This window comes from Microplitis mediator, chromosome 10 (assembly GCF_029852145.1).
Source record: "Microplitis mediator isolate UGA2020A chromosome 10, iyMicMedi2.1, whole genome shotgun sequence".
Classification (NCBI taxonomy): Eukaryota; Metazoa; Arthropoda; class Insecta; order Hymenoptera; family Braconidae; genus Microplitis; species Microplitis mediator.
This window is the reverse complement of record NC_079978.1, coordinates 16,969,774-16,992,274: the sequence shown is the minus strand read 5'-3', so window position 1 is coordinate 16,992,274 and position 22,501 is coordinate 16,969,774. Positions and strand designations below refer to the sequence as shown.

General features: G+C 30.3%; 5 protein-coding genes and 1 long non-coding RNA gene across 11 annotated transcripts in view; 3 read left to right on the top strand and 3 right to left on the bottom strand.

The window, feature by feature from the left end:
• Window positions 1-284: 284 nt before the first annotated feature.
• Window positions 285-787, bottom strand: LOC130676545 (H/ACA ribonucleoprotein complex subunit 3). Its single transcript, XM_057482859.1, has one exon. The coding sequence runs from the start codon at window positions 659-661 to the stop codon at window positions 467-469; it is 195 nt and encodes a 64-aa protein (XP_057338842.1). The 5' UTR covers window positions 662-787; the 3' UTR covers window positions 285-466.
• Window positions 788-924: 137 nt separating this feature from the next.
• LOC130676544 (EEF1A lysine methyltransferase 1) lies at window positions 925-3,663 on the top strand. The gene is made up of 4 exons (XM_057482857.1): window positions 925-1,243; window positions 2,414-2,561; window positions 2,658-2,867; window positions 3,530-3,663. Exons 1-4 carry the CDS (start codon window positions 1,082-1,084, stop codon window positions 3,661-3,663), a joined length of 654 nt encoding a protein of 217 aa, XP_057338840.1. The 5' UTR covers window positions 925-1,081.
• A 35-nt stretch (window positions 3,664-3,698) lies between these two features.
• Window positions 3,699-14,387, bottom strand: LOC130676543 (D-aspartate oxidase). Its single transcript, XM_057482856.1, has 4 exons — window positions 13,984-14,387; window positions 11,958-12,103; window positions 11,440-11,881; window positions 3,699-3,839 (listed from the first exon to the last, which is right to left on the bottom strand). The coding sequence occupies exons 1-4, from the start codon at window positions 14,290-14,292 to the stop codon at window positions 3,726-3,728; spliced, it is 1,011 nt and encodes a 336-aa protein (XP_057338839.1). The 5' UTR covers window positions 14,293-14,387; the 3' UTR covers window positions 3,699-3,725.
• On the top strand, window positions 6,225-9,189 carry LOC130676542 (uncharacterized). The gene is made up of 2 exons (XM_057482855.1): window positions 6,225-7,583; window positions 7,779-9,189. Exons 1-2 carry the CDS (start codon window positions 7,310-7,312, stop codon window positions 9,113-9,115), a joined length of 1,611 nt encoding a protein of 536 aa, XP_057338838.1. The 5' UTR covers window positions 6,225-7,309; the 3' UTR covers window positions 9,116-9,189.
• A 154-nt stretch (window positions 14,388-14,541) lies between the features above and the next one.
• LOC130676540 (uncharacterized) overlaps window positions 14,542-22,501 on the bottom strand; it is a 55,415-nt gene continuing 47,455 nt past the window's right edge. For all 4 annotated transcript variants that reach the window (XM_057482851.1, XM_057482853.1, XM_057482852.1 and 1 more), the window contains 5 exons: window positions 20,836-21,018; window positions 20,626-20,766; window positions 19,600-19,923; window positions 19,344-19,526; window positions 14,542-17,636 (listed from right to left, as the gene is read on the bottom strand). In XM_057482851.1, coding sequence (XP_057338834.1) covers window positions 17,446-17,636; window positions 19,344-19,526; window positions 19,600-19,923; window positions 20,626-20,766; window positions 20,836-21,018 — 1,022 coding nt within the window. In that variant the 3' untranslated portion in view covers window positions 14,542-17,445. The remainder of the gene's footprint in view (window positions 17,637-19,343; window positions 19,527-19,599; window positions 19,924-20,625; window positions 20,767-20,835; window positions 21,019-22,501) is intronic.
• The window catches only part of LOC130676546 (uncharacterized), an 8,297-nt gene continuing 3,849 nt past the window's right edge, over window positions 18,054-22,501 (top strand). For 2 of the 3 annotated variants that reach the window (XR_008991429.1, XR_008991427.1), the window contains exon 1: window positions 18,054-18,651. This is a non-coding gene — a long non-coding RNA (uncharacterized LOC130676546). Of the gene's footprint in view, window positions 18,724-22,501 lie in introns of all 3 variants that reach the window. The other variant, XR_008991428.1, reaches the window with a different exon arrangement.

Sequence of the window (22,501 nt, the reverse complement as noted above, 5' to 3'; positions counted from 1 at the left end):
CGGACATATGACAATTTTTAAAACTTTGAAATAATAAATTAAAATATTTATAAAATAAAAATAAAAAAAAATGCATGTTTAGAAAATTCAAAATTCAATACATGGATTTTTTCAAAATTTCATTACTTTAATTTAATTTTTTTATATGTAATTAAAAAATTGTATGTCTGCTACATTTACACTCATTTCTAAAATTTGAATTTAAAATTCGAAATAAAAATATAATTAATAGATTTAAAATTAAAACTTAAGAGTAAAAATTTTTGAAAAATGACAAGACAAAATTATTGATACATTTAAAAACTTTTATTTAGTTTTAGATGTAAACAAGTTATAAAAAACATATCAGTAGATTATAAAAAAAAAATTACAATTTTCATATACCGACAAAGAAATATTGCGAATATAAATTTTGTTATAATTCTTGATGTTTCAAAATTTTAAATTGATAATGTGACGATACTTTTTAATATACTGGCATTTTTTGTTGAGTTAACAATAATCCAAAGCGTCGTTTCATTGTAATCCTTTCTCTTGAATATTTGTCTTCTGGTGAAAATCGAGCAGGATGTGCTGTTACTGTTGGTTTTCCAGATGGATCAACTTTTTTTAGTGTGTACACACGCTCGCCTTGCTCGTTCAAATAATACATCAGATACATTTTTATTGTTTTATTAATTTACGCTTTTAATAGGATTGTTTTTATATTATTCTTGTATACAAAAATGTAACCTTATAACTCGTCTGAAAACACGTGGTCAAGTGTTTGCACAATAAATTGATAATAATAATAAATCTACCGAAAAGTTCAGTAGTCACTAGAGGATCTGTATGTGATTTCTGTTCTGAGCGCACTCTGGTGTTGGGAAATTCATTTAAATAATTTTTATATTTCATATTTTTCTTGTCTTGTATTTAAGTATTCATTGTATCAGGACCTCGTGTCAATCATTTGTGATTACTGCAGTCTGCAGAGAATTTTTATGTTATATACTCTATGATCAAGACCGACTGGACCTCGTGCTGATATTGAAACAATTTTTTGACAAAAAAATAAGAAAAGAGTAATTTAAAAGTCATCATGACAGACAGTGACGATGAAATTCCTCAGTTAAGTGAATCAACAATGGCTGCATTACAGGAATTTTATGCAGAACGTCAACAAAGAGAAGAACAAATAAGTAAAACGATAATAGACGGTGACAATGAAACATCTGATAACAATGTTTTCGATGAAGATTGGGTAAGTTAAATATCTTCAGTATCTGCAATTGATAAAGTTATTTTTTAAATTATAGCGGGAATTTAATTTTTAAATCAGCAGCTTTGAAAAACCGCCTGCTAATAAAAATTATTTGAATGAGTGTGAATGCAGCAGACATCAGACAAATAAAAAATTATTAATAAATAGAGTAAATAATTAATAAAATTACATTTTTAAAATATGCGCATTTAGAAAATTTTGAAATTAATAAGTGATTTTTTTTTAAATTTAATTTTATTAATTATTTACTCTATTTATTCATAATTTTAAATTCGTCTGATGTCTTCTACATTCACACTCATTTATTTGAAAATATTTTTATTGATATTTTGGAAAAGGCTTGATATATATAATTTTTGAATTTCTAACTGTGTAAAATATATGAGGAATTGAAAATTTTGTGGTATCATAGTGGCCACATTTTTGGAAAACCTGGAAATGTCAAGGAATTTCGTCACAAAGCTGGAAAAATTTTCACTTTCTTTCTTTTGACTGAAGAAATCCGACAAATTTAGTTTTCTGTCAAAACTGTTGAAAAAGTGACGCGACGCGAATGCGGTTGTAAAGCCATCTTGAAAAAAATTTGTAGAAATTGATTTCAATAGCGAAAAATTGATGCAGTTAGAATTATCAAGGCTGTTAGAAAAAAAAAGTCTTAGTAGAAACCAATCGCCAGAATCTTCAAACTATTAACATCCATATTGAAAAATATAGATTTTGGAATCAATCCATCGAGCAAATTAAAAGTTATCCAGAAAAAACATTTTTGAAAAAAATTTATTTTTGGAATATCATAAGAAGCTCGTAGGAATTTACAAGCCGCATCGAATGACACCTTAAAGTTCAAAATCGGTTCATCCGTTCAAAAGTTATAGAATATTTACATACGTACGTACGTACACACATACATACACTCGGACATCATCTTGAAATTCGTCAGAATAGCTTCCTAGAGCCTCAAAACGTCAAGATCTGTTAGAAATTCGGTTTTTGAAAATCGGACCAAAACCAATAACTTCCCGAATTTTTGAAAATTTACAATTTTCTTAGCGGGAAGTTAAAAAAAAAATAAGTAGTTATATAATTGTGCATAATTACTACAAGTTTATCTATAACATTATTTTAATTGATATAAATATCTCATTCTAGCAATTAAGTCAATTCTGGTATGATGATGAAACGGTTAATACAATAACTACAGCAGCTCTCAGTATTACTAACAATGATGGGAAAATAGCTCTAATTTCATGTCCAACATTATATAGAGCGTTAAAAAAAGATGCAGGAAACAGAACAAGTATAGATTAATTTACATTTATTTTAGAATTTAATATTTTTTATAAATAAAAAAGAAAAGATTTTAAAATTGACTTAAATTAATTTATATTTTTAGTTAAAATTTTTGAATATGATCAAAGGTTTTCTGTTTATGGATCAGACTTCATTCCATATGATTATAATTTTCCACTCCATGTACCTGAAGAAATGTCTAGTGATTTTGACCTTGTGATTGCGGATCCACCATTTTTATCAGAAGAATGTCTTACAAAAACTACTGAGACGATTAAATTTTTATCAAAAAAAAATATTGTTTTATGTACAGGTAATATACACTGGTCACAAAAATTAAGGGATAGAAAAAAAATTCGAAATTTTTGGGTGATTTTCAACATGCTGTAACTCAGTGAAAAATGGTCGTAGAAAAAAAAAAAAAGCAAATTGTAGTCTCAAGTTTCTAGTTTTCAGATCTGGACCTTAAATTTTTTATCATGCACGGTTTCGGAGTAATCATAAGAAAACCGACGAAAAAAAAATTTTCACAATTTTTGCTCGTCTTCCAACAAGTCTATGGGCTTCAATAAATTTTTTGGGATAATCAGACCTTATGACTCTTTTAGGAAATTTTATGCCCTTTAATTTTCCGGCGTCAAAAAGTCTCTACGACGATTCGGCGCCGAGTTATCATTGATCAAAGAAAAAAAGTCCATTTCGGCTTTGATAATCAATAACTCCGAACGTATTGGTCGTACAGAAAATAGAAGTAGGGTTTTCAAAACTGGAAAACATTCTCTATATAAGGCAAAATTAGTGGCTTTTGATAGAAAAATTTTTGAAATTTTTGAAAATCACCCAAAAATTTCGAATTTTTTTTCTATCCCTTAATTTTTGTGACCAGTGTATTAATAAATGAAACAAAAACTTATCTATAATTAGTGTTAGCCAACAAACCATACATTACAACTAATTATTAATATTATTTATTAGGTGCACTAATGGCTGATTTAGCAGAAAAACTTTTAAATGTTAAAAAATGTGACTTCCAACCGCATCATAAAAATAATCTAGCAAATGAATTTTCATGTTTTGCTAATTTTGATTTCGATGCATTAATAAAATAATAAAAACTTATTTTCTATTGATATATTTATGTATAACAAATAAAAAGAAAAATTCTTTTAATTTATAATTTGGAATTCGAAGACTTATGATAATCTTTTGCAAGTTCGACAGCATATTGAGCAGTTCCTGGTGCTGTAGAAACTCCATATCCACCATGGCCATAATTATGAACGACCTGTTTTATTTAAAACGAAAAAAAAGGTATGTCAATTGTTAGTTTTTTTCACAGCACTTATTTATGATAATTATTAATAATCTGCTATGATAAACATTGAGGTGGTCCTTATGGAGGTCACTTTTGAATTTTAACCGTTTCGCTCCCTTAAACTCTTCCAAATAATTAAAAAGAAATTTCTCTTAAACAGCTACAGCTCTTAATTTTAACATTAACCCGGCACAGCGTAAGTTTAAAATGGGAAAACACATGTATTTTTTTAAGATAAACTTTGAATATATATATATAATAATTTCATCTATTTATGACAAAACGTTTAGCTGTTTTGAAGTGTTGGGGAATTATGATAACGATTTTTGAACATAGAAAAAAGTCCCCAACGCTTTAAAACAGCTTAAGATTTTGTCATAAATAGATAAAATTATATGTTCTAATATATTTTAATACATATACTATAATCACAGACAAAATCTGGGAGTAATTTTATATTTATTCTATGACATTTAAAAATAAATGAATCTAATATAAGTCATTGATTCGCAATTAAAAAAATTGTTAAACTCAATCACTGGTCTCGAAATTAGTATAAACAAAACCCGTATGTATAACAGAACATCAAATATTTCTTTAATTGTCGACAAACAGCAATAAATTGGAAAAAAGAAAAAAAATCTGGGCAACGGTTGGCCCTGCGCGTCAGCCCCTTAACTTCCCACTGTTTTCGGGCTCAATGAGCTTGAAAACAATGGTGTGAGGTCTTTGAGCTCGAAAATGCTCTTGCATGTAATTGTTTTTTATGAGCTTTTCAAGCTCAAACAAGTTACGTTCTGTGTTGAAATTTGAAAATTTATGAATCGGAAATCATTAACAAACAAGCGTTTTTTCAATTTTCGACAAACAAATTTATTCAGGCAGAAATCAATGTAAGTGATCAAAATTACGAATTAAATGAGTTTTGACTCAGATCGGAGCGTTAATATATAAAACATCTGAAAAAATATTAAAAACAGTGTTTTTAAAATTTTTTTGTTGATAATATGATTTGAACTAAGCAACAAGTTACATTAGTTTGGAAGGTGATCGAAAGAGATCATAAAGACGACGAGTTAGAAGTTATCTAAAAAAAACATTTTTGAAAAAATTTCATTTTTGGAATATCTTTAAATATACTGTACCGATTATGCTCAATTTCTCACAAATTTTTGGAATTAACGAGCCGCTTCAAACGCCATCTCAAAAAGCCGAATCGGTTAATCCGTTCAAAAGTTGTAGAATATTCACATAGGAAACGTACACACAAAAAAAAAAGTTCTCGACTGAAGGTAAATATTCTTGATTCAAGAAAATTTTTTTGGAGACCTAAATTTTCTCAGATAATGTAGAAATCTTCTCCAACCAAGACGAATTCTCTTGGCTCAAGAAAATCTTGACTTGGTTCCCGAAAACGTTTGTCTTCAAAAATATTTTCTTGACTCAAGATATCTGTTTTTTCAGTGTACGTACACATATTCATTCATTCGGACATCCTCTTGAGAATAGTTAAAATAGAGAATTCTCGGATCTATAAACGTCGAGTTCTGTGCAAAATTTGATTTTCGAAAATCGGACCGAAACCAATAACTTCCTTTTTTTTGAAAATTTTCAATTTTCTTAGCGGGAAATTAAAAAAAAAAAAATAATCATCGATCGGACAAATAATTATATATTATTCATACAGTGGCAAGGTTAATAGTTACGTCGTCATATTTATGGAAATGAATTGTCAAATTTGGATAAATATTAAATGTTGCTAGATTGATATATCGATAAAAAATATTGCGCAGATGGTTTTATTTAAAAAAAAACCTTTATATTTATTTCATGTAATAGAAAAGGTTTCAGTTGAAATCCGACTAAAAAGCTTAGAGTTATTGAAATGAGTAAGTTAATATTGAGTTGGAGTCTTTTGATGAATTTTGCAATTGGACAAATAAATATAACAATTAATGACAATGGCGTCACTTTATTCAACAAAATGATGGTACGAAAAATATTATGAATCAAATATTTATTGAAAGAACTCTTCGATTATAAAATTTCGGAAAAAAAATAATCCGACTGACTTTGGTGATAATTTAATTTTTTACAAAGAACGTGTTCATCATTTTTTCTATTTTTTATTAAGAAGTTATAGAAAAGCTTTGAACATACGTACAGACTCTCGGGCATCACTCTGAAAATAGCCAGAATAGTTTTTTAAGACCTAAAAACATCGACAGTTGATGACAACTCTATATTTGAAACCGGGGTGACAATAACTTTCCAAATTTTTTAACTTTCCGCTAAAAAAATTGAAAATTTTCTAAAATTCGGGAAGTTATTGGTTTCGGTCCGATTTTCGAAAATGGAATTTCTATCAGATCTCGACGTTTTGAGGTTCTAGGAAGCTATTCTGTCTAATTTCAAGATGATTTCCAAGTGTATCTATGTGTGTTTGTACGTACGTACGTAGTATGTAAATATCTGTAACTTCTGAACGGATAAACCGATTTTGATCGTCAAGGTGTCATTCGACGCTGCTTGTTAATATCTAAAAGCTGTAATAAATTTAGCTTGATAAGTAGGGTGCGTTTGAAGATATTTCAAAAATAAAATTTTTTCAAAATTGTTTTTTTTGGATAACTTGTAATGTGCTCGATGGATTGATTCCAGAATCTAATCAGTTCTAGAACTCAATAAAACGCGTCGATTGCCACCTTAACCGTCTTAATCGGTCAATTCGTTTGAGAGATATCGTTGGAGGAAAAATGATAAAAAACGTTTTTTTTTCGAAAACAACGGCAGACAAAAGTATTTTTGAGCTCACGGAGCTCGAAAGCAGCGGGAAGTTTTAGGGCTGGCCCGCAGGGTCAACCGATAGACCGATTTTTTTTAAATCGTTGATTTTCATAGCGGGAAGTTAAAAAAAACAGCTGGATACTTATTTCAGATGAATAATAAATCTATGGTAGTAAAACTAAGTATAGTGATGAGGTGTGTCATTTTTATTCTATTCAATACTCGATTAATATCACGATTTTAATGCGATATTAACGCGTAGGCTAAAGCCCGAAAAAATTTTTGTCGGTTCTCGGACTCAGAGCACCCTATAGTCAGCGCTTGCATGTTTGTGAATATTCAATCTAATGACTTAATTAATAATAACAACCATAATTAGCTTATTGATTTGGTAATTTTCTATTTTTTACAATTAGAGAGATTTGTTTAAAAGCTGCGGAACGGAATTGGGAACAGTTGGATATTGGGCAAATGGTGAAAATTTCCAATTGCCAAATGAAATTAGTGATATTGTTGTGACTAATGAATACGAAATAACAAATGAAATTATAGCGTATCAAGAAATAAGAACTTTTGTAATAATTGTCGATAACCTTACCGTTTTTCCTGTCTTGTATTCATTTAACCAGAAGCTGGTATTAAAAATCAAAACAATGTTTATATTTAGTAAGAATAAGGCTTTGGACATATTAGAAGTAATAAATATATTAAAAGAATTTCAACAAAATTTTGAAAATTGTCAAGTATATATATGTTCAATGTCAGAATATGTAGAAAATATAATTGATATAATAACATTTAATTCTTTTGCTGATTATGCACCACCATTTTGGTATAAAGTCGATGATCTTCATTTTTATGATTATCACGGTCACTGGAGAATTTTTGTAGGTCACTATTCCCAGGAAATTGGGTTTAATTTAAACGGTAAGTCTAATATAATTTATTTAATGAAATTATAATTACCGAGAACGAGATTCATTACCCAAGAGTTCAGGAGCTTAGTTTAATACTAAAATATCTGTAACTTGGGTTAAAACTGACGGATTGACATGAATAAACTTTTTTTCAATGCTTTAAATGTCTATTATAAAACTTAACACTGCTATTTATATTAAACAGGTTTAAATATATGTGATAATATAATATTTGATCGTACAAAATATCTAAATGGCTACGCAATAAAAGTACTACGAGCATCAAACAACCGAAACGACTCAAATGGCCCTGTTGATGAATATATAACTAGAAACACTAATGATCAATATTTATATGAAACATTGGGCCTATACATGGGAACGGTCGGATTGTGGTTAATGGAATTTCTGAACATAACGCTGAACATAACTTATGTTTATGTTCACAACAGTAATGGAAAATATTTCATAAACAGTCCTTTGCTTTATCATTCAGTAGATCTGGTACTATATCCCATCTTGTATAGTGCGTACAATAAAACGATGATTATAAGCAATTATTATTATTTGTCATATCCAATAGTATTTAATGATGATATTATAGTGACCCACAATCGCGGACTAATGACACCATTGGAAAAAATGTTTGATTTCTACGGCTGGTTAACCATCATTGCTACAACAATTATTCTGCTAATGGTTTTTATTGTTATTTATTTATCGAACCGAACAAAAAAAAATTCAAGATTATCGTTTGCTATCTTCGAGTGCCTGAGACTGCTGATAAATAATTCGATTTACACCCGAATGGACACGGCAAAGATGCGAATATTTTTTTTTGTAATATTTTTATATTTTTTGATAATGCAGGCGACATTTTCTGGTCATCTGGCAGTATTTTTGACAAAACCCGAGTACAGAAAAAATGTCGAGACTCTAGATGATCTAAAAGACCCGCGTTATACAGTAATTTATGCTAGGGAAGGATGTAGAGAGTATATTACAGATCCATTATTGCTGAATAAAGTAATATTTGATAATTTGGGTTGTAAAAAAAACATTCACACCAGTGAATCTATTGCTTGTATTGGGTTCAAAAAAAGTTTTGATGTCCTAATTGCTAAATACAAATTACACTTTTCTGCGAATAGCTTACAATTTAGTTTCGCATCACTGACAATGCGTAATAATTGGCCATTGAATGATCGCGTTAATAATTTTGCCATGCGTTTACACGAATCACAAAGTTACGATAAATGGTGGAAACTAGTACATGAATTACTAGTTGCCGAGTATATTGAAAAAAAAGATATATCAACACATAATTACTACCGGCCGATAGAATTTGAAGATGTCACCTTTGCATTTATTTTACTGGCAATCGGTTTGATCTTTTCATTAGTAAGTTTCGTTCTCGAAATGATTAGCGAAATTATTAAAAGTACTTATAAAAAATTATGGAGAGCAATTGTAATTAATATACGCATTGAAATCTTTCAATTCCGACAATTATTTGAGTACTTGGACCTAAATTTTATATAAATCGTAAAAATCATTCGGTTAATTTTTTGTGGATTTATTCAACTATTTGATGTATTTAGTCAATAAAATATATTATTAACCCCAGTTAACATAAATATTTTTTTATCACCTAACATATTTAACACTTACAGGAATAGTGATAATATTTATGGAAATGAATTGTCAAATTTAGACAAATATAAAAGTTTGCTAGATTGATATGTCGATGAACAATACTACGAATGTGGTTTTATTTAATAAAAACTTTTATAGTTATTCTATGGAAAGAGCTCTTTGAGCTCGAAAATACGCGTCAAAATATCTATTCAAGCTTGACGAGCTCGGCAATATCTTTTAATATATACGTATTTTTGAACTCTTCCGCTCAAACAAGCAGTTCTTTCAAATTATTTAACGATTTTGCTTAGTGAAATCGATGAATTTGTACAAAAATCAATGAACGCGATTTAAATAGACAGTTTTGTGGGTTTCGAATCAGATGAGAGCGTTAATATATAAAATATCCGAGAAAAGTGTGAAATACCGTGATTTTTCTTATATGTTTTTGATAATATTACTTAAACTAATGAAACGATTGCTATAAAATCTGCAGTGATCGAAAGAGACTATAAAATGGTAGACTCCGTCCAATTTTGGGAACATTTGATAAATTTTATAGCGAATTATCCTGGAAAAATGAGGACAATTGTTATTTTTTAAATATTTCATCGCCGATATCTTTTGAACTAATAGACCGATTTTGACGTTTGAGGTGGCATCCGACGCAGTGTTTAAGCCACTAACATTCAATGATTTTAGGAAATACTCAATTGAACCTTTTTTTATTTCATTCGAAAAGAACACTTTTGAAATTTTTTCGTTAACGATATCTCTTGATCAAAGGAATAAATTTTGATGATTGAGGTGGTATTCGATGCTGCTTATGAAGTTTTGGAGCTGATCAGATTTTGGAATCAATCCATGGAGTAAGTTAGAAGTTATAAAAAAAAATCGGTCTGTCAGTTGACCCTGCGGGCCACCCCAAAACTTCCCGCTGTTTTCAAGCTCAAGAACCTCAAAAACATTTTTGTGAATACATTTTCGAGCTCTTCGAGTTCTAAAGCTGATCAAATTTTGAATTCGATTTATCGAGTCGTTTTTGAGATATGTCAAAAAAATTTTTTTTTTAATTCTTTCGACAACGGTTTCTCTTGAACGAATGAACTGATTTTGATGGTTGAGGTGGCATTCGACGCGGCTTATAAAGCTCTAGAGCCCATTCCATTTGGGAATCAATCAATGAAGCAAATTAAAAGTTATCCAAAAAAACATTTTGAAAAAAATTTATTTTTGGACTATCTCTGAATGAGCCCTACCGATCAAGCTCAATTTCTCACAGCTTCAAGATATTGACAAGCCGCGTCGAATGACACCTTAAAGTTCAAAATCGGTTCATCCGTTCAAGAGCTATGAATATTTACATACATACATACGTACGTACATACATACATACCTACACTCGGACATCATCGTGAAATTAGTCAGAATAGCTTCCTAGGACCTCAAAACGTTGACATCTGATGAAAATTCGATTTTCGTAAATCGGACCGAAACCAATAACTTCCCGAATTTTTGAAAATTTACAATTTTCTTAGCGGGAAGTTAAAAATAAACATTTTATTTTCGAAATATCTTCAAAAGTACCGTATCGATTATAATCTATTTCTCAAAAATTGTTGGAATTAATGAGCCGCTTCAAACGTTCAAACGCTACCTCAAAAAGCCAAATCGGTTAATCCGTTCAAAAGTTATAAAATATTTACATACAGACGTACGTACACACATACATACGCTAGCTCGGACATCCTTTTGAAAATAGTCAGAATAGATTCCTAGAGCCTCAAAACGTCGAGATCTATTCAAAACTTGGTTTTCGAAAATCGGACCAAAACTAATAACTTCCATTTCTCTGAAAATTTTTTATTTTTTGAGCGGGAAGTCAAAAAACCGAAATTCGTTTGAGTCTAGAAGTAAGAAAATAGCTGTCTAAAAAATTTTCGATTACATCCTTTCGAACATCATACAAGTAACTAAGTTCGTGCCAAGTTTCAAATTTTTTCATCAATTGTTACCAGAAATATGATTATTTAAAGTTTAATTTTAAAAAAATCCATGTGTTTTTCCATTTAAAACTTCCGCTGTCTTTGAGGCCGGGTTAGTATTAAAATTAAGAGCTAGAACTTTACCGGAATTTTTTTTCTAATTATTTGGAAGAGTTTGAGGGGTCGTAATGATTAAAATTCAAAAGTGACCTTCATAAGCACCACCCTAATAAACATACTTACATTAGTTTTACGACGACCATTTGATAGTTTCTCGATTTCAATTCGAACTCCACCTTCTCTATGAGGTCTAAGTCCAACAGCATGTTTTAAAGTTTTTGCCTTTGATAATGATGGTAATAATTCTTCACATCTTTCTCTTATTGACTTCGTATCATATGGACAAATAATCTTTTTAAATGTTTCAAAATTACGGGTACCACCGAGAGTACAACTACCATCAACACCAGGAATTATATATGTATCTATTTCACTATAGAATGTTGCTTTTACCCATGGCGCATGTACCTTTATTACTTGTCCTCGTATCGGTATCATTTTTTTATCACTACACAATTCTCTAGCACCAAATCCTGAACAATTAAAAACAAAATCATAATCATCGGCTAATTCTTTCAATGATTTTATTTTTTTAATCACAAAGTTCGTCCCTTCGGCTTTTAATCTGAAATATTTTTTTATAAGTTAAAATAAAAAAATTGTATTTTTCATAGAAATTACTAAGAAAATATTATATTTACTTATTCATTGCCCAAGGAATGTGATGTTGACATTGAATGACTACTGTTGTAAAGTAACAACCATACTTATGATTTTTACCAATCAGATTAAATTCTTCATCAGTTGCTTTGCGATATATCGGTACCACTGATTCCATTAATTTATTCTATTTATAATAATACCAATTAATGTATGCGTGTTGAGTAATTTTTCACAATACCTGCACCAAAAGTTTAAATTCCTGCCCTTTTCACCGCGAGGAAAGTCGCCTTCGGCACTTACAGACGGGTAGGCAATTACAGACGCGAGTTTGAACGCCTACTTTTCTCCCTCGGTGCGTAATATACTAATTCCACATTATCTCCCCGGCGGATCCAAATAACAGTAAATTACCGCAATTTGTCGCAATTTACGATATTTGGAAGAATTACGGTATTTTACGGCAAAAAATATTATTTTTACCATAAAGCGAAGTATTTCATTGTAAAACTGTGAAATAAAAAAGCATGCATTGTTTACGGAAAAAATGCCACAAATTACGCTGAATTACCGCACTTTACCATAACCCGAGTCGAAATTTAGAGCCTATATAGGTCCCTCTAGCCCTGAATAGATCCGATTTAGAGCCCTGTAGCTCCGATTTAGAACCTAGAGGTCCTAACATTCACTGACAGGTCCGATTTTGAGCCTTCAAGTCCGACAATATTAGTCCCGTAATAAATTTCGATTCATTATAATTAAATAATTTATGATGATAAAAAAAGTTAAAAATTTTTTAAAATTAATTGTAAGCATTATTTTTTGACATGCAACGAAATTTATTAATATTGAATTATATTGAAATTAAATTCAGCAGTCACATTAATTAATTATTTATTCATTACGTATAATAATTTTTTTATTTATTACAGAATCTAGCGCTAAAATTGACGATAAGATTAGTCATCTGACATCTTTATGAGTTGTTGATTATTATAAAAAATTAAACTATTAACAGCATTAGCTATATATTTTGATAATTTTAATTGCAATCATTTTAAGCATTTCAAGTTTAAAAAAAACCCAGAGTAACATAGATTATTATTAATCACAATATTAATCATGCTAATGATATTAATAATATGAGTATTATTATTAATGGTACTATTATTAATATTATAATTATTAATATTATTATTATTACAATAAACTAGGGCTTACAGGCCCTAAATCGGACCTAATTTTAATTTTCATCAGGTCCTAGATTGAGCCCGCAAGCGCCGAAAACGGAAATTTGTAGCACCTCAGGGACCAAAATCGGACCTAATTTAACATAGAAACAGACTCTATTTAGAGCCTCCAAGTCCGAAATAGGTCCGACTTTAGAAGGCTCTAAGTGGGCTCTAAATTTCGACTCGGGAATTCGTAAAATACCGTACATTACTGTAAATTGCCGCAAAATGCGGCAAATATTTCGTAGAGGTATACCGTATTTTACGGTATATTTAAACTTTTAGTGCAGGACTTTTCAAAACCCGGGTTAAAAAAATAAAACTTGGTTTAGACTTGGTCGTCTTAAATCGTGACTAAGTAAGACCAGTTAAGTCGAAACCAAGACGAGTTGCGTGAGTTCGCCTTGGTTTCGACTTAACTGGTCTTACTCAGTCACGATTTAAGACGACCAAGTCTAAACCAAGTTTTATTTTTGACCAGGGAATGATCTAAGTTCCGACAAAAAAATTGTTAAATTAAAAAAAAAAAAGCTATGGTTTTCCTTGCTTAATTATTGAAATTTTCGTATTCAAAATACAGCGTTAACTTTGCTACGCAATCGGTCAAACATTACCATGCTTTGATTGTCTCCAGACATTTAAATTCTCAGTATCAATGCAGGAAATATGAACAAAATAGCACGCGGCACGGGATAAAACACGATTTCAGACGACAATTAATGTCAGCTCTCGCCTTCGACGAGCATTCAACTTTACTCTGGTCTGAAATCGTCTTGTTTGATTCCTTGCCACACAATATACTAATAAAAAACATAATAAATTTAAAATTATCAACCTGAACAATATCAGTACTAAAATTAGAAAACATATATGCTTCACTTTGACCAACACCCGCTTGAATAGGCTCATAATTTTTCGTTATTTCATCGTAATATGAGTAAGAATCCTTTATCAATTTTTCAGTTATTTCTTCTGTTGGTCCAGAGTATGTATGACCAACTCTGAAGAGTCCCGCAGCAACATAACTAACAAGATCATCGTAACTTTCAGCGAGTACTGTAATATTACTATTTCTTAATTCACTATTTAATTTTAATGCTGTTGTCAATCCGACAATTCCACCTCCCACTACCGCGACTTTCATGATTACAAATGAAATTATCGTATATATAAAAATAAAACAAGGAATGTTCCAATGATGCTCACTGTCCAAGTACTTGCATTAAACTGATTGTAAAAAATATCATACATTTAGTCTCGGGTTATTTTTATCGTGAAGGTTCACAATTTTTTTTATCTTATTCTCGCGATATATACGTGAGAATAATCGCGTATTGCTTGACATTGCAACGCATTAAATGTATTTAAAAATAAATAAGTAAACTCCTTTAAGTTGGTCCAAAGGTTCCTTCGATTCTTTATTATATTCATTTGAATATATCATATATATATAATGACATCATGAGGAAATATGTGTACAATAAAACGGAATAGATGAATGTACTTAAGCCTAATTATAGAGATCTTACCAAGAAGATTAAAAATTCTCTTTAATATATATTTTATACGATTCAATGGGTGAAAATTTATATATATATTGATATAAATATTTTAATTAACATCATAATAAGTGTGTTTCTATGTTTGTGTGGGTGTGTGTGTGATAATAAGTACATATGTTATAATAACAATTATAAGATAACGACAATATCAGCAATAACAACAATAGCAACAATTTAATACGCTATCAATACACAGTTGGACCTTTATATAAAACTATTTTAAATAATATAATACAATAATATAACAATAATATACATTTAAGTTATCTGATATTTCCTGAGTCGAAAATTAAGGCATACTTTGAACTTTGATGAGCATTGAAAATTTACATTAGACTTTTTAAGACATGATCAGTGTGAAAACTTGAAATGAATCAATTTAGACTTACAAAGGCATGAATTAGACCTACAACATATCGTGAAACGGAAAAACTCAGAATTTTTTAAATCGACTCTGTTAGTCCCACCCTGGCAGATCTGAATTACGATAAATTACCGCAATTTCAGAATAATTACCGCAAAATTCGGTAATTTGCGACAAATTACGGCACCCCGCGGCAAATTACCACAACATTGCGACATTTTACCGTAATTTACGGTACTCAGAATAATTGCCGTAAAATACGTTAATTTAGAAGAATTCGGATTCGCTAGGGCAGGCTGCTTCTAGGTCCTATTTCACTTCTATGTGTCATTAATCTACTGATAAGATCGCTGGATTTCATTGCAGCAATTTTGTACTAGCCTTAAAATTTTTTAAATCGACTCTCTGTTAGTCTCACCCTGGCAGATCTGAATTACGGTAAATTACCTACTTTACCACCATTTCAGAATAATTACCGCAAAATACGGTAATTAACGGTACTCTACGGCAAATTTATGGTGACATTGCGGCATTTTACCGTAATTTACGATATTCAGAATAATTGCCGTAAAATACGGTAATTTAACGGTTCCGTAACAAATTGCCTTCGGACAAAATAACCTCGACAAAATAACCTACACAGTAAAAAATATTGTGTAAAATCAACACAGTTTGTGTGTTAAAAACGGTTGACATGAAATTTGTGTTGAAGTTTCGACACAAACTTTGTGTAACCCCTTTTTAATACAAAGATTATGTTGAAATATCGCCACAAGAGGGCGCAAAGAATTCCACAGTAACACACAAAATGTGTTAATAAAGAGTGCATAACACATTTTTTATGTTACAAAATAAGGTGACACAAACTTTGTGTTAGTTTAACACACTAAAATTTTTAACACAAACCGTTTTCGACACAAATACACAATATTTTTTACTGTGTAGAACAAAACAACCTGGAAAAAAATTAATTTTGTTATAAACCCGATGAAAAAAGATTTTATAAAATTGTATAAAATTATATACAAAAAATGGCCCGATCCAATTGTATACAACTGTATAGAAATTGTATACAATTCTATACAAATTGTATACAAGTCTATATAATTATATACAATTTTTACAAATTATATACAATTCTATATAATTGCAATATATAGAATTGTATACAATTGGATCGGGCCATTTTTTCTATCCAATTATATATAGTCCATATATAATTGATATATAATTCTATACAATTGTATAAAATCTTTTTTCATCGGGTAAATAACCTGAACATCAATAACCTTCAAGTACGAATTTTATCGTTATAGATTTATGTGAATTTTTTCAGGTTAGTTTGTTACGAGGCTATTTTGTTCTAGGTTATTGTGTCGGGGTTATTTGGTCCGAGGGTAACCGGTCGCGGCAACAATTTAGCGGAATTCAGATCCGCTAGGGCAGGATGCTTCTAGGTCATATTCCACTTCTATGTGTCATTAATCTACTGATAAGATCGCTGGATTTTATTGTAGCAATTTCTTACTAGCCTTAGAATTTTTTAAATCTCTCTGTTAGTCCCAGGTTGTCTGTGAAACCCAATCCACCCTTGGGTGTCATTAGCCCACTGGTGAGATGACTGGATCACTTGCGTCAATTCTCCAATAGTCCGCGACTTTCACAATTTTACCTTTCTGTAGTATTCTTTGCAAGCTTTCCCTTCTGTTAACTCTAGTTACGTTCGTTTCTCGATTTATGTCTATGTAGGTTCAATTCGAGCCTTTGTAAGTCTAAGTAGGTCCATTCCAAGCTTTTACAATGATTACGTCCTAAAAAGTCCAATGTAGGTTTTCAATGCTCATTTAGGTTCAAAGTATGCCTTAGATTTTGACTCGGGAATTGATATGATTTTATTATTAATAAAATAATTATGTCACTAATGACATAAAGTGAGTAAAACATTTAAAAATAATGTTGCAATAAAAGTTTTTAAATTTAAACGGAATAATGTTGATAATCTTATAATGAGGTCCGACTGTAGTAATTATATTATATTATATTATATTATATTTATTTATATTAACAGAGTGGACAGTATATATAGATTAAATAATATTTATCGCTTAAAGTTTTGTAATTAATATTTGTCATGACCTATTTGATTGTGGTCATTATATCTGATGTACAAATCAAAGTCACTTGTACGATACTGCTATGCAAAAAAAAAAAATGGTCGTAATATTGAATCACTTTACAGCATAAAAATAATGGTCATAATAATAATATGAATTAAAAATCCTGGATTTTGGAATATCATTCGTGTATTTGTTGCACGTGTTACCAAATACTGCTGGCAAATATTATTTTTGATAATTAAATAAATTCAATTTCACGCTTGTTTTGGATGCGGTGCAGGTGTAGGAGCTGTATCTGATCGAAAACAAGATAAAAGAAAACCTGTGTACATTAAAAATATTAACGTTATCGCTAACAGCATGTACATGTAAATATTTAATTCTGGTTGTCGAAACCTATTTTTTCTCAACCATTCAAGCACTTCATCTTCTTTATGAAGATCACCTGGAAATAAATAAATAAATTATTTTTTGTGGTCTATTTATTTTTAATAAATTATTACATTATTATCTGGACTTTTTAACTTCCCGCTAAGAAAATTTAAAATTTTAAAAAGAAGGGAAGTTATTGGTTTCGGTCCGATTTTCGAAAACCGAGTTTTCAACAGATCTCGACGTTTTGAGATCCTAGAAAACTATTCTGACTATTTTCAAGATAATGTCCGAATGTACAGTCTGCGTCTCTTGGATAGCCTCACCTATTTTTTTCAATAACTGATTCTTTACTAGCTGACTTATAAAATTATCTGTATATTTTATATTACTAATTTAAGACAGAACAAGATATGTTGTTAGTGTTCGAGAAACAAAGCGATGATATCGTGAGGGGGACATGCCACTGGTCGGCAGTTCGTCACATGGATAGCCTCAGTCAAATTTATTGCGCAAAGGAACTAATACGTTTCATTTTCGTATTATTATGTTGCAATTTTATAGCATGGTGAATAAATTAAAATCGATTCAAAACACCAAAATTGGTTACTATATAAAATGGGGCGCAATAAAATGTTAAGTATTGAAGAAATTAATAAAATTAATTTTTTACTTAATCAAAATTTATCTCATCATGAAATCGCTGGAAGAGTGAATAGAAGTGCTAAAGTTATTAATAATTTCGTGAAAAACAATGAAAACTACGGAAAAAATTATAAAGGTCGAACGAAATTCGCGACAACGCCAAGGGAACGTCGAATGATAATTTGCGCGGCATCTAATTCCATTAAGACTGTGAGGCAAATAGCGGAAGAAGTTGGAACAGCAGCATCTATTTCAACTGTAACAAGAGTGATAATACGGGCAAAGCATCGAAAGAGAATGAGATTGAAGAAAAAATCGGCTTTGAATCAAAAACACATCAGCACGACTTTTATTTGTAAAAGAACATATGAGTTGGATAGATAAATGGCTACAAGTAATTTTTTCAGATGGAATAAAATTGAATTTAGATGTGCCTGATAAATGTAACTATTACTTTTATGATTTGCGGAAGGAACAAAAAATTTTGATTAAGAATCAGATATTGAAAAAAATAGGTGAGGCTATCCAAGTCACGCGGACTGTATGAATGTGTGTATGTACGTACATACGTATGTCTCGGAATATTCTATAACTTTTGAACGAATGAACCGATTTAGCTTTTTGAGGCGGCGTTTGAAGCGGCTCATTAATTCCAACAATTTGAGCATAAATGGTACAGTATATTCGGAGATATTCCAAAAATAAAATTTTTTCAAAAATGTTTTTTTCGGATAACTTGTAATATACTCGATGGATTGGTTCCAAAATCTATTCAGCTCAAAAACATTATAAGCCGCGTCGAATGCCAGTGCAACCATCAAAATCGGTACATTTGTTAATAAAAAATCGAAAGAATTTCGAAAAAGTGTTTTGTTCTAATAAAATCCAAATCGTTGAACTAATTGATGACAGTTTTTTTACGTTAGTAGTTGAAATAAAAAAAACAACGATTTACTTCATTATTTTTTTTTGTTTTTGTTTATTACTTGAATTTTTGCAATGGAAACTGGGAAATTACTATTTTTAAACTCAAAGAACTCAAAAATATATTAACAATAATATCTTCGAACTCAAAAGCTCAAAAATAGCGGGAAGTTTGAGGGCGCAGGGTCAGGCGGTTTTTAGTTTTTTTTACCTCGATAAATACTTGGAAATCTTTTTCGGAAATATACAATGGCTGGTAATTTAGTTACACCCCATTTTCGAGCGTAACGTGGATCCGCCATTTTTACAAACGTTATATCTAAATTATCTGTTTCACCATCAATTGTTTCTAATTTTTTATCTACTTCTGCACTTTCTTTATTGTCGTGTTCATCTATTGAAAAAAAAGAAAATTGCTGTTTACATTTATATATTATCATATTTATCAAATTATATATTCAACTTACAGAAGAATACGGCCAAAAATTCATTTTCATCTAGTAATTTATCAAGCATTTTTTTATTAACTTCTTCAATTTCATTTTTAATTTCAAATACATCTTGTGAAGTTAGCCAAGCAAGTATTTTATCTTCTTGTGTGAGATCACCATCATATATAAGAGCTGTTTTTTTACGGAAGTATGTTAATGATGGTAAATTAATAATACCATATTTTTCAGCTGTCTCTGCACTTGATATTTTAACAAAATCAATACCGAATAGATCAGCTTCACCGTCTATTTTTTCCAGGGCTTCCATTATTTCATCGCACTCTGGACAATCTTCATCGTCTAAATAACAAAAAATAATAAATTTTTTTAAAAACTAGATAGTAGAAGTAAGTTTTTTTTTTAATTAAACCAAAACATAACAACTATGTTTGTAAATGTTGATTTTTTTTATTAATTAGGTTTAGAAAGAAGCTGTTAATTGCAAATAATTTTTATTAAATTAAAAAAATTTTGATCATTAACTATTTTTTAAAACTAGGAGACTTTCGCGCGCTCACATGACCAACCATCGTCATAACAACCGTTGCCATGCTACAAGTCTCCATAGCAACCGTTCCTATGACAACGATCTCCATAGCAACCGTTGCTATCACACCAGTATCCATAGCAACCGTTGCCATAATACCAGTCCCCATAGCAGCCGTTACCATGGCAACAGTTTCCATAGCAACCGTTGCCATGGTAAGTATAAGCGGTGACATAACACCAACTTTTTTAGGATAGACATGTGATTTTAAGTAATTTTAACAAAAATTTTTACTTTTTTCTTAAACTTTTTTTAAAATCAACTATAAAACACAAAATGTTTTCCAATGATGGGCAGGTTACTTTGAAACTATAAATTATGAAAAACTTCTTGTCTGGAAAATTTTAATGAAAGTTTTAGGTAATGATCAGCTTCGAAGCTAAGACTTATCGATTATTTAGAAGTGAATATAAGCTGGCTTTTTTTAATTTTGAAAATTTTTAATTGGTACTTACAAAAGAAAACTGCTAAAAATGGTGATTCATTAAAAAGACGTTCTAACATTCTTTCATTAACAGATTCGATTTCATCAGCTAATTCACGATTATCATCGTCAATTAACCATTCCAATACTGATTCTCCATTTTGTAAATCGCCTAAAAAATATTTATATAATAGGTATTAAAATTTTATTTTGAAATATTTAAAATCAATTTTTAGTATACCTTCATATAGTAGGGGATTTCCATTTCTGAAATAGACCAATGCTGGAAATGTTCTAATTGAGTATCTTTTAGCTAATTGAGGATCATGAATTTTAACCATTTGAATTCCAAAAACATCGCATTCATCGTCTATTCGTTCGAGTTCTTCCAAAATTTCATCACAAATATGACAATTCAATTTGTCTAAACATGTATTCAACATAATTTATTAATAACTAATAACAATTATATACATATATAGTAAAGATCTTATTTTTTTTTACGACTATTTTTTTTTCGCTCCCAATTGAAAATTTTGCTGAAAACATGAAAAAAAATCGGTCTATCAGTTGACCTTGCGGGCCATCCCCACAACGTCCCGCTGTTTTCGAGCTCTTCGAGCATGTCGTTGTTTTCGAAAAAAAAAAAACCGTTTACGACCATTTTTTCTTCAACGATATCTCTCAAACGAATTGACCGATTGAGACGGTTGAGGTGGCAATCGACGCGTTTTATTGAGTTCTAGAGCTGATCAGATTTTGAGATTGATTTATCTAGTCATTTTTGAGAAATTTCAAAAAAACTAAAAAAAATTCTTTTTTTAATTCTTTCGATAACGGTTTCTCTTGAACGAATGAACCGATTTCGATGGTCGAGGTGGCATTCTACGCGGCTTATGAAGTTTTAGAGCTGAATAGATTTTGGAATCAATCCACCGGGCACATTAAAAGTTATTTAAAAAAAACATTTTTGAAAAAATTTTATTTTTTTAATATGTCCGAACGCAATCTACCGATCAAGCTCAATTTTTCATAGCTTGTAGATATTAACAAGCCGCGTCGAATGACACCTTGACGATCAAAGTCGGTTTATCCGTTCAAAATTTACAGATATTTACATACGTACGTACATAGATACATACATACACTCGGACATTATCTTGAAATTAGTCAGAATAGCTTCCTAGAACTTGAAAACGTCAAGATTTGATATAGGAATTCGATTTTCGAAAATCGGACCGAAACCAATAACTTTTGCAATAAATTTCGAGATCTTTCTACTTTTCTGGTGAAACTATCAGACTTATCACAAAATTTTATAGGAACTTCTTTGGAGACAATTTTATTCTCTACAAATTTTTTCCAGTAAAGTTTTTTCAAATTCCGCATGGTTTTCTAGTTATTTTTTAAGAGCTTGAAATTAAAATGAAAATAACTAGAAAGCAATGCGGAATTTGAAAAAACTTTGTCTATGATAATTTGTAGAGAATAAAATTGTCTCCAAAAAATTTCCTATGAAATTTTGTGAAAAATCTGATAGTTTGAAAAATGAAGAATGTTTAGAATTTTCGCCCACTTATATTTATTATATTCTGATGACGAGTCCAATAGATATTGACCAATAGCGCTTTGGTTATAGTTGTTGAATAATTTCGGTTAATGGTCAAGATCATGACATATTTACAAAAATAAATAATGAAATATATGAGGGTTAATATATGAGAAAGTTTCCACACGACTGTATGACGTTTTATTTGCATAATATTTTTTTATCAACACTGAAAAAAATAATCGCTAGCTGCTAGCGATTTTTTTCGTTAGCAGCTAGCGATTTTTAATCGTTAGCTGCAAGCGATTATTTCGCTAGCGGCTAGCGATTTTTTCTTTAGCAGCTAGCGATTTTTAAT